This window comes from Phragmites australis, chromosome 17 (assembly GCF_958298935.1).
Source record: "Phragmites australis chromosome 17, lpPhrAust1.1, whole genome shotgun sequence".
NCBI classification, from domain to species: domain Eukaryota; kingdom Viridiplantae; phylum Streptophyta; class Magnoliopsida; order Poales; family Poaceae; genus Phragmites; species Phragmites australis.
In genome coordinates, this window is record NC_084937.1 from 22,440,307 (window position 1) to 22,450,884 (window position 10,578).

The following is a 10,578-nucleotide window of genomic DNA, read 5'->3' on the forward strand; positions in this document are numbered from 1 at the left end:
CCATTTGTATATGCATATTTTCCTCTGTTATATAAAGTGGAGGACCCGGCTTGTAGAATGACAGCAAAAAATAATCTGATCCATAAGAAAATATATAGGATATAAGGCTATTATCTTATGAGAGATCTGAACTTAGATAAATCTCGCGTTCTTAATCTATTAAATCTAACTAAAAAACGCAGATCAACATGTTCATTAACAGGTATACTTCAAATTCATTGTCAGATATTATCGCTTGACACCCACCTTTGAGACGTGCTTCGGCAAAGGAGGCCGTAGGGATTAACGGCGCTGGTCAGATTTAGAGACAACCAATGGCGCGAAGGACACTTTCATAGGATGCTGAGCACGTTTGCTGTCCGACGGAAGTAGTTAGCTATAGAAAGGAAATGACGAACTGAGAAAATGACTAGGGAGTAGAAAGCCGGTTGAAGCGGATTTTTTTAAGATCGAATCGCTATATCTAGTTTTGCGGAGCCGGATAACAAAGTCGGCTGGAAATGCTCTAGCGATGGATCTGGACCAACCCCGCGCCACGCACTAGGAAAAGTCAAACCGTTGCACGTGTGCCCGCCACAGCAGAGCCTACCAAACTGACAGCCGGGCCCACCCGCACCAGGGTGCTCGAGAACTGCAGTCCGGACGCTGCCCGCCGCCGAAGCTGAATCCAACGGCTGCGACAAGCCGAACCGACCAGTAACCCCACCGTCCAGGGCAGCTCGGTCATTCCGCCGCCGGTTGTGGTTCCGCCCCAACTCAACTCCCACGGCCGCCGCGCGATCGAGCAGCCGAGCACTCATCGCTGGCCGCCGCGCGCACCCAGCCACCGGTCACCTCACCTCCCGCCCTTTTTAAAACTGCACCCGAGCCCGCGTGACGAGCTGCCTAATCCGTCGCCTCCGTCGGCGCGCGCCTCCCTCTCTCCCTTCCTCTCCCCATGGGCCTGTGTGCCCCAGCCTGGACCACCCCACCCACCGGTCGGTAGATCCCGCCGGTCGCCACCAGATCCGATGATGGAGACCACCGCCGTCTCCTCCCCCCGCGCCGCGGCGGTGGCGGTAGCCGCGGCAGCCACCGGGGCGGCCGCGGCGGTCGTCTCGTCCCCGCGGCGGGGAGGACCGTCGCACCACCACCGGCGGTGGGTGCCGGCGGCGGTCGCGCCCTCGTACAGGGCGTGCCTTGTGGTGCTATGGGTGGTGGGGTTCATGCTGGTCTTCCTGTGGCAGAGCACCTCCGTGGGCCGGGTGAGGCTCTACACGCGGCCGCCGATGCCGAAGCGCGCGCCATCCGGGGCGGCGGCGATGGGGCAGTGGGTGGCCTCCCCGCCCGTGTACGATCTGAGGGAGTTCGGGGCAGTTGGGGATGGGAGAACGGTGAACACGGCGGCGTTCGAGGCGGCGGTCGCGGCGATCGCGGATAGGGGCGGCGGGAGGCTCACCGTGCCCGCCGGGCGGTGGTTCACTGCGCCGTTCAACCTCACCAGCCAAATGACGCTCTTCCTTGCAGCCGGAGCTGAGATACTGGGGATCCAGGTGATCACTCTGCGTTAGCTTTGCGATTTTAAGACGTTCCTTTGGCATCTGTTCAATTTTCGATTAGTTTGTGCAAATATCTGCTTAGGGCAATGGGGGCAAGTATAAAAGAATGCTATTGTAGAGTCGTTCAAGTGTCCAACCATACAATGTTACACTTTTCTTAACTTTGTGTGCCGCTATACTTCTTAATTTTTTGCATACAGTTTTACTTCATTCCTTGATGTCATGGCTTTATACCAAGGACATTATAAAATTCACGGCAACCAGTGATCCATGCATGAATCGGCAAGGTCATCATCAGTCTAGGGAGTAATGCAAACGCTATGCAGTTTAATGAGAGATTTTGTAATAGTTTTAAGGAAAACTTATTCATTGAGGAGATTTTTATACTGTTATAAAAAGTAGGACATTGCGATTGGCATGTGAAGTGTAGCGCATGATTTAAACGAAATTATAGTTTTTCTGCGTAGCATAACTGTATTTTGCAACTTGTCTGGTATTGATGAGATGAAGGGCAGGCAATATTTCTGTACACAAATAGCCGCTTTTAAATTTGTATCAAATTTTGCTGCCAAGTTACACTTTAAGACTTGCTAAAGACTGAAATTGAACACTTGAGCAGATTTTTAGCTAAACACTGACGTGACTAACTTGTCAAAGCTAGATCGAGAGGTTAGGAAAAGAGTGGTGGGTAGATCCAACTTATATGTTATGGTTTGGGTAGGTCAGTTCCAAGACTTGCTTTATATCCAATACTTAGGTTCAAGTTCAACTAAATTTAGTCACCGCTTTCATGTTTTATTTTCCTAGTGGCTTGTACACTTTATTTCATATGCTGCTGCAGTATCCAGCATGGGCCAAAAGAAGCAAAATCCACATATATGGTAGCATCCAATAAGTATAGGAGAAATAGTGTTTTTTTACTAACTGTCTACAAATGTGTTCCCACGAACGTGTGACAAAAACCCTAAACTAACTGCTGGTTGCTTAGCCTAAACGGCGTTAGTTAGATGAACTTCTTGTGACCACTTTGTAGATGATTTGTAAAATCTCGTTCGTACGTATACTGCCGCTCGAGTTGACCTGTTAACTTAGATTTTCCCTAGTAATCCATCATCTATCATTTATAAGCGTCTACAGTTGTTTAGAGGTACACAGTATTAAGTGATGATTGACCAAGAAACTTTTTTTTTTTTGTATTTGTTACTTTTTAACCTACACAAGAGATTGCACTGTCTCCTTTTTTTTTTTGCGTTTTCATAAAATTCTCTAAACCTTAGGCAACACAGGACTAGAGGTTTCTTACTTATTGTTTAATTGGTACCTTTTTTCAGTTTGGTGCACTTATTTACCAACTAAGTTAACATTGGCGACTTCTTTATGTTACTTATATATAAGGATGAAAGATACTGGCCATTAATGCCTCCATTACCATCATATGGGTATGGAAGAGAGCACAAGGGACCTCGATACGGGAGCCTTATACATGGCCAAGACCTGAAGGATGTGACTATAACAGGTAGGTTGCAATTTCTGTTTCGTTTTTGCTTAAGCATCATTGCCAATTGATTTCATCTTGTATATATTTTCTAGTCTACAACAATCTATTAACTGCTAAATTGTTGAAACTTCAACGATACTCATTTCTTGGGGAAACTGCTAACCTCCAGTTGTGCTTGTGTTTACTGAATTTTTTTCGTACTTTAAAGAAATGTTTTCATTGTAAGAGTAAGTTTGGCTGTGAACCTATGATTTTAAGAGGGATGTGCAAACTATTGCTATACATCTCATAACACATCCTTTAGATAATTGATATGGCAGTGGTATTGTTCTTATTCTCCTTTGCAGATTCATTATCCTGAAACTGGTGGTCTTTTTTTCATCTGACAGTCATTCTCATTTACTCCTGTGTAAGTAGGTCACAATGGTACCATAAATGGACAAGGTCAAAGTTGGTGGATAAAATTTCGTAGGAAAGTTCTTAACCACACAAGAGGTCCTCTTGTGCAGCTCATGCGGTCAAGTAACATTATCATTTCCAATATCACTCTGCGTGATTCTCCCTTCTGGACTCTTCATGCATATGACTGCAAGAATGTTACTATCTCAGAAACCACCATCTTGGCTCCCATTGCTGGAGCTCCAAATACTGATGGGATAGATCCAGGTTAGTCCCAACATTTGCAATTTATTTTGATTATTTAGCTTTTATTTGTTTCGTTTATAGCTTCATCCTGTGACTTGTAACGCTATCTAGCTATCTCTTCATCTTTTTGCAACAGTAGGAGCCCAAGAGACCTGCACTAACCTTTTGTAGTTTCTTTTTGTTAATTTATTTATGCTTCATTAATCGAACTCTTAGCTCTTCTTACTTTATATGCAGATTCTTGTGAAAACGTGGTGATAAAAAATTGCTATATTTCTGTTGGTGATGATGGGATAGCTATAAAGAGTGGTTGGGATCAATATGGAATTGCTTATGGGCGTCCATCTTCTAACATTACTATTCAGAATGTTGTAATTCGCTCTATGGTCAGGTAAGAAATTTGATTGTTTGCTCAGGTTGTTTGTTGATTCACATTTAGAATGTTTGTAGGACATGTTTTAAAATATCATGGGCGAGTGAAGGACATGCTTCTTATCCTGTTTATAATATGAAGGCCTTGCTGTATATTTCTGACACATATTACTTATATTGGTTATTGTGATGCTCCATTAGTTTTAACTATTGTTTTTCCATGTAGTTACAAATTCTTTTTTGTCTACTAGGATTATTTATTTATCTTGACTAGAACTACACAGGATATGTTGTTCTCATCTTCGATTTATCTATTTCTCATACTGCCACTAGTGTTCTTGTAGGATCCACAATCTGGAAATCGATCAATACCAGTATTCAAACTTTGTTAAACCAGTGTGATTGTATGTTTGATCTCTTTTGCATTCTGTGAACAGTGCTGGTGTATCTATAGGAAGTGAGATGTCTGGTGGTGTTTCAAACATTTTGGTAGAGAACGTTCACATTTGGGATTCCCGGCGAGGTGTGAGGATAAAGACCGCCCCTGGAAGAGGGGCCTATGTAAGCAACATCTCGTACCGGAACATAACCTTAGAAAATGTACGTGTCGGTATCGTGATAAAGACAGACTATAATGAGCACCCTGATGAAGGCTTCGATCCGAAGGCTGTTCCATTCATTGGGAACATTTCTTACACGTCAATCCACGGCCAGGGCGTGCGCGTACCAGTCAGGATACAGGGAAGCGCGGAGATACCTGTGAAGAATGTTACCTTCCATGGCATGTCAGTTGGTATAGTAGACAGGAAGCACCATGTTTTCCAGTGCTCCTTCGTCCAGGGGCAGGTTATTGGCTATGTTTTCCCTGTACCTTGCAAGAACCTGGACCTGTACAACGAGCGGCGTGAGCTGGTTAAGCAATCGACGTTACATAACGTCTCTGATATCGACTACAGTTTTTGACAAGGCAGTTCGTCCCACTGTACTATTGCTGTAGGGGTATTCACAGCTCATTTAGTCCTTTCAACACATTTAGAAGCTATTTTTTTCGTAGCTTTTTACACCGTTCCCCTCACAGGCATGTATTTAAGGAGGTTCGGCTTGTCTATACTACTGTCTCGTAGAAAGACACCAGGATTATTCTCTTTTCACTTTTCAGCTCTGTATTATCACAAACTAACTCAGTTCTACAGTTACTGTACACCTTTTACAGCAATATTTTCTGTTGGGACCAGGATACGAAGTAACTTTAGCATATAAGAATCCTCCCAAAACAGAAGGACCTTACTCTGTTCGTCTTCTTACCCATTTCAAGGAGAGAAGGGTGCGGCCGAAGTCCAAGCTCACACGTCCAGCACGACCGTGCCCAGCACACGGTACAAGTGCGAACGGTGGCACACACAGGAGCGCTGCCTTTTCCCAGCTGCGGGCGGCCAGGCAGTCCTTCCCTTCCTGCGGCCGGTGGCGTCCCTGCAGCTCCGCTCCTGCCTCCTTCAACATCGTGTGGTAGACCTGTTTCTCTAGATATCCTTCTAAGTACGAGAAGTACACTGGCAATTCTGAAAACTCTCTCCTTAAAACCTAAACCTTGCTGGTCATGACGTATTCACATTTTCAGCATCCCATCCATACGTCGTCCACCATTGTTGGGTCGGCCAGCTTCTCTGGACATCCTTATAAGCCCGAGAAATACATCGACAATCCCAAAAATCTCCTCCCCAAAACCTAATCGTTGCTTGCCATGGTGTATTTGTGTTTTCAGATGATTTAGGATGCGTGAATTAGAGTAATGCTGAGGATTTGATAATTAATAATTAAGGAATTACTAGAAATATATTACTGTATATATTGAGGATGGAGCGTCATCGTACATAAATTCGTTACTTTGCACGGTAGATTTAATAACCACAGTGAGGTAAATAAGGTATATGTGGATATTCAAAATAGTTTACTGTGTTCTACACAGAAACTATCACCGAATTAAAAATAATAATCTAGGTAATATAATCCGAAAAGTTTACGTTCGAGACTTTGAGTATGATATATCTTCCCGATCCGATTATATATGGAGGGGAGGGGCCAAGCCAAAAAATAAAAAGACAGAAAGATAGCCCAAACAGAAGCCACAGATACCATTTTCATAAGCACATATGTCCGTGTCTGGTCTGTCTCACTTGATGTGATTGGCTTCGCGGAGGCCACAGATACCATTTTCATAAGCACATATGTCGGCTTCTTCGTACTCGAGCTCAAGTCACAGCAAGTGAGGAAGGTAGGCGAGAGACGGGGGCCTATCACGCCATTGTACCCTATACGAGCTTCTACACTCCAGGTAGCAGCCTTGTGCCCATCTTTAACTCGATATATGTTTCTGCTGTTGTGATCTGCGAAAGTTCAATCAGACAACAAGTTACTATTTCAGTCAGCGGCATATAAGTATGAATGACGGTATTTGTGCTCAGGAAAAATGAGTTCATGAAATTAGAAGATTGCAATCTCATATGCACCGAGTTACTCACCTATCTGTAACTCTATAATATACAATACAATACATGCTCTTAGGAGAATGAATATATGAAACTGAAAGGTTGCAGTCGCAATATGCACGGAGCAAACTTTTTTTTTTGTTCGATAAAAGTTTTTAATAACCATTCTTGAAATTGGCTAGATTTTAGTAGGAACTAATTATCTGTTATTTGGTTATCTACTTTGTGGCCAATCTGAATCACTCGTCCTAAAACCCATTTTATAATCATGACTGTAAGATTTCCTCATTGTATCTTTTCAGATCTTGCTGAGGTTTGGTTGCAAGCACTATGAAGATGTCGTGATCCATCCACTAACCTGAACTTGCTACTGTGCTTCTCACGGAGCCGATGATTTAAGTGTTTTGTTCTCAGCTGGACAATTAAAGTATGAAAAAAGGTTGGGCATCATGATCAATTAGTATGTTTAATTAGTTTTTAGTTGGGCAATTTCAGTAAGAAAAGAGGTCAATATTATGGTCAATTAGTGTTCCTCTTTTCGCTAAACTTTTCTTGATTGTGGCTCAAGATTTATGTGTCACTTATCAGTATTTTTGTGTTTATTTGTGTGAAAGTTCATTTCATGCTTGGCCAGCCCACTTGAGATTGATGGACTGAATCGTCTGTTTTCTTTAAAACTGAATTTTTCCTGTTTAATTTCGATCTTATTTTTAAGATTTGCCCAACTAGTACTTCTACAACCGGGTGCTAGTCCGAATGGCTAGTCACTAGGACTCTCAAGCCAGTGGTGGCTGGGTTCCAACCTAGGCACCGACAGGAGTGCGTAATGCACCTGGGGTGTCTTATCTAAAAAAAGTGGTATGTGTTTTGAATGATATTGACGGATCATTTGTAAACTTTTAATGGTCTTTTAGCTTATATGTTATTGTTTTTTCTCACTGAATTGTAACTTCTATGCATTGTAATTTTTCGGATTGTGCTAGCGGCAAATTGCAATCCTCCGCGAGGACACAGTAATGTGATGAGCTGAAGTATGCTAATACCTGGCAAATTTTCAAATCCATCAGCTTGAAGCGTTCTGTTGGACGCCTCTCATGACCCTCTGAATTATTTTTAAAAGTAAAATACACTGACGGTACTTAAACTTGTACCGCACTTCCATCCTATTTATAAGCAGTGAAAGTGCAAATCTAGGTCCCTAAACCTTTTAAAATGTGTCACCATGTCCAAATCTCTGTAATCAAGATTAATCTTCTCACGTGGCATGCCAGCGTGGAACCTCACATATGGGGTCCACATGGTAGCAGCTCATATCTCTCTTTCCTCCCTCTCTCTTTATCTTCTTCCACTCGGCAGCGTACTGTGCATCTCCAGCAACGACAACAGTGGAGATCTGGTGGATGGGATCCAACGCATCTGGACCGGCTGAACGAGCTGAGAACAATGACCATGGTCCCGCAGTGAGACTCTGCTAGCGGCGAGCAGCGGTGCGGCCAGTGGCCTTGGGAGAGGGCCTGTGCGCGACCTTCTCAGACCAACCAGGACGAGGACAACACCACGACGGCAACGATGCTGTCGTGGAAAGTCTCCACGTCTGGGAGACAATTTTCCTCTCCATGTTTGTGCGCCTCATGCTCCAGATCTGTCGTGCACCTGACGTTATGGCCTGCGGCGATTTGGCGGCGGATTGGGGAGCTTGGAACAGAGAGAAGGGGAGAGACAAAAACCAGTCAGCACCATTAGCGTCTTGATCACTCACTCGATGCGTTTTGGACCTCGATGACACACTTTAAAAAGCTCAGGGACTTAGATTTGTACTTTCACAGTTTAGGGACTGAGGTGACATTACGGTACCAGGATCGTCAATGCATTTTACTAAAATTTTTTAGAAGCAGGCAACAGCTAGATACATATATCACTAGTGTCAAATGTGCCAATGCACTGGATAAGTGGAGAGTCACCATTTCGTTCTGATGTTTCCTTTCTCGCAAATTACCTCGTAGCCTTCCAGGAGACTTTTAATTCGACCCTCTTGGATTAGGTGATTCATATGTCCCTCAACAGAATCTTTGCAGTAGTCCATTTCACACCCTTCTGCAGATCTCCTGAAGTGACTGGTTGTACTATACATATCGTCAATTAGACTTTAAGATTCGTACGTGATTAGCGAGATGTAAATTAGTGGAAGAAGGTTTCAACTTTCAACCAACACCGCACACGAATCTCAAAGCCATTCCATCTGCAAGAATGGCACAGTCGGTCGCAGTGTCTAAATCTGGATAGAGGCTAGAGAACTTTAGGCGCGATCGTGCGTGCAAACATGTCGTGAACGTACTATGCGGCAAACGGGTGACAATAATGTACGCGCGCACGCGTGCATCTGTGCAGGGTCCGACCCGGATCTGCTGCGGTGGAGCTGATGCACGGCCGGGGCGATGCTGGCGGCGGCCGGCATCCTCATCCCGGACCTCCTGGCGCGGTGGGGCTTCATCGACGCCGGCTTCTCCTGGTTCGACGCCGGGTCCCGCGCTCGAGTACTTTGCTGACACCTGGATGCTCTTCCTCGCGCAGATGGCGCTCATGGTGGGCGGAGGGGCGGTGGGTGGACTACCTCAGCTCAGCTCGGGGTGTGTCGACATCAAGCTGCGGTTCCCTAATCGTAATAATCCGACATCCGACGTGAAGTGGATGTAAATTTTATAAAATCTTTTTATAAAAAAATCTGTAAAACTCTGATACAGCTACAAAGTTTCTGATCTAAACTGAAGAGCTAAGGAGGAAAGAGAAAAGACATAAGTCATCGTAGAAAAAAAATCTTTTATAAAAATCCATCATATAAAATTTGCTTTCATATAGTATCCGACGGGCTATGGTTCGACTTGGGCAACTAGGGTCGCGGGTCCCCGGAACCCGAGATGGTGCTGCGCACCATGGAGATCAAGAACGCCCGCCTCGCCATGCTCGCCTTCGTTGGGTTCTGGTTCCAGGCCGTCCACACCAGTGAGGGCCCATCGACAACCTCCTCACGCACCTTGCCGACCCCAGACACTGCAACATCTTCTCGGTACGCGCCTTATCGTCACGTGCGCGCGTGCATCCATTGCCTGGTTACTTCTGACTCCTTCATGCATGGCTCATAAGTAGGGATGGAAACGGATCGAATACGCATGAAATCGAATTCGGATAGTACGATTTATCATATTTTAATCTGAATATGAATACGGATCCGGATATCCTCGAATACGAATATAAATCGGATAGTTCGAATATGAATCCGTATTCAGATATCTTCTCGATCTTCGAAATTCAGGTCAGAAATTTAAATTTTTGAAAATTTTTTACTGAAATTTGATAAAATTCGACTGAAATTTGTTCTAATTTGATTGGGCCGGAATTTTAGAAATTTTGTTCAAAATTCATGTTAGAAATTTAAATTTTTGATCAAATTTAACTGAAATTTGATGAAATTTGATTGAAATTTGTTCCAATTTGATTGGGTTGGAATTTCGTTTATATTTGAAATTTCTAAAACTTTAGCAAAATTTGGTTCCCTGGTTGGCGGATACGGATACGAATCGGATATATCTCGAATTCGGATATCCACATTTGAATCCGAATCTCAAAAACGAATTCGGATATATCTATTTTAGTATACATTTCAGAAAACGAATACGGATACGGATATCTATATTCGTATTTTAACGGATACGAAATCGGATAATTCGGATTTCCTGCCATCCATTTTCACCCCTACACAAGTTGCTGCTGGGTTTGGTTTTCGTCTTGCAGGCATTCACGTCCCACTGAAACGTTGGTTTTCAGGGATCAGACAATGGAGCAGTGAACATTTTGTACTTGGCAATTTCTATGAAACGCTTCTGCAGCCTGCTGCTGCCGCCGCCGCGGCCGTGCAGTGTTGGACAAACGAAGGAGGATGGTGTGATCGGTGGTGCAGCTCGAGTGTCAACCGAGTTAAACAAAGGAGGACTCAGGACAGCAATCAGTGAGTCTGAACCATCGATAAATTCAAACCGCTAGT

General features: G+C 44.1%; 1 protein-coding gene and 1 pseudogene across 1 annotated transcript; both read left to right on the top strand.

The window, feature by feature from the left end:
- The first annotated feature begins 713 nt into the window (after positions 1-713).
- On the top strand, positions 714-5,269 carry LOC133897301 (probable polygalacturonase). Its single transcript, XM_062337977.1, has 5 exons — positions 714-1,532; positions 2,934-3,054; positions 3,454-3,702; positions 3,919-4,072; positions 4,491-5,269. The coding sequence occupies exons 1-5, from the start codon at positions 1,011-1,013 to the stop codon at positions 5,014-5,016; spliced, it is 1,572 nt and encodes a 523-aa protein (XP_062193961.1). The 5' UTR covers positions 714-1,010; the 3' UTR covers positions 5,017-5,269.
- Positions 5,270-8,200: 2,931 nt separating this feature from the next.
- On the top strand, positions 8,201-10,346 carry LOC133896970 (photosystem I chlorophyll a/b-binding protein 6, chloroplastic-like; annotated as a pseudogene).
- The last annotated feature ends 232 nt before the right edge of the window (positions 10,347-10,578 follow it).

Excerpts from the sequence above, each read along its gene's own strand:
- LOC133897301 (XM_062337977.1), top strand. The coding sequence starts at position 1,011 with ATGATGGAGACCACCGCCGTCTCCTCCCCCCGCGCCGCGGCGGTGGCG. Across the intron at positions 1,533-2,933 it reads CTGAGATACTGGGGATCCAG|GATGAAAGATACTGGCCATT; the intron begins GTGATCACTCTG and ends CTTATATATAAG. Across the intron at positions 4,073-4,490 it reads GTAATTCGCTCTATGGTCAG|TGCTGGTGTATCTATAGGAA; the intron begins GTAAGAAATTTG and ends TTCTGTGAACAG.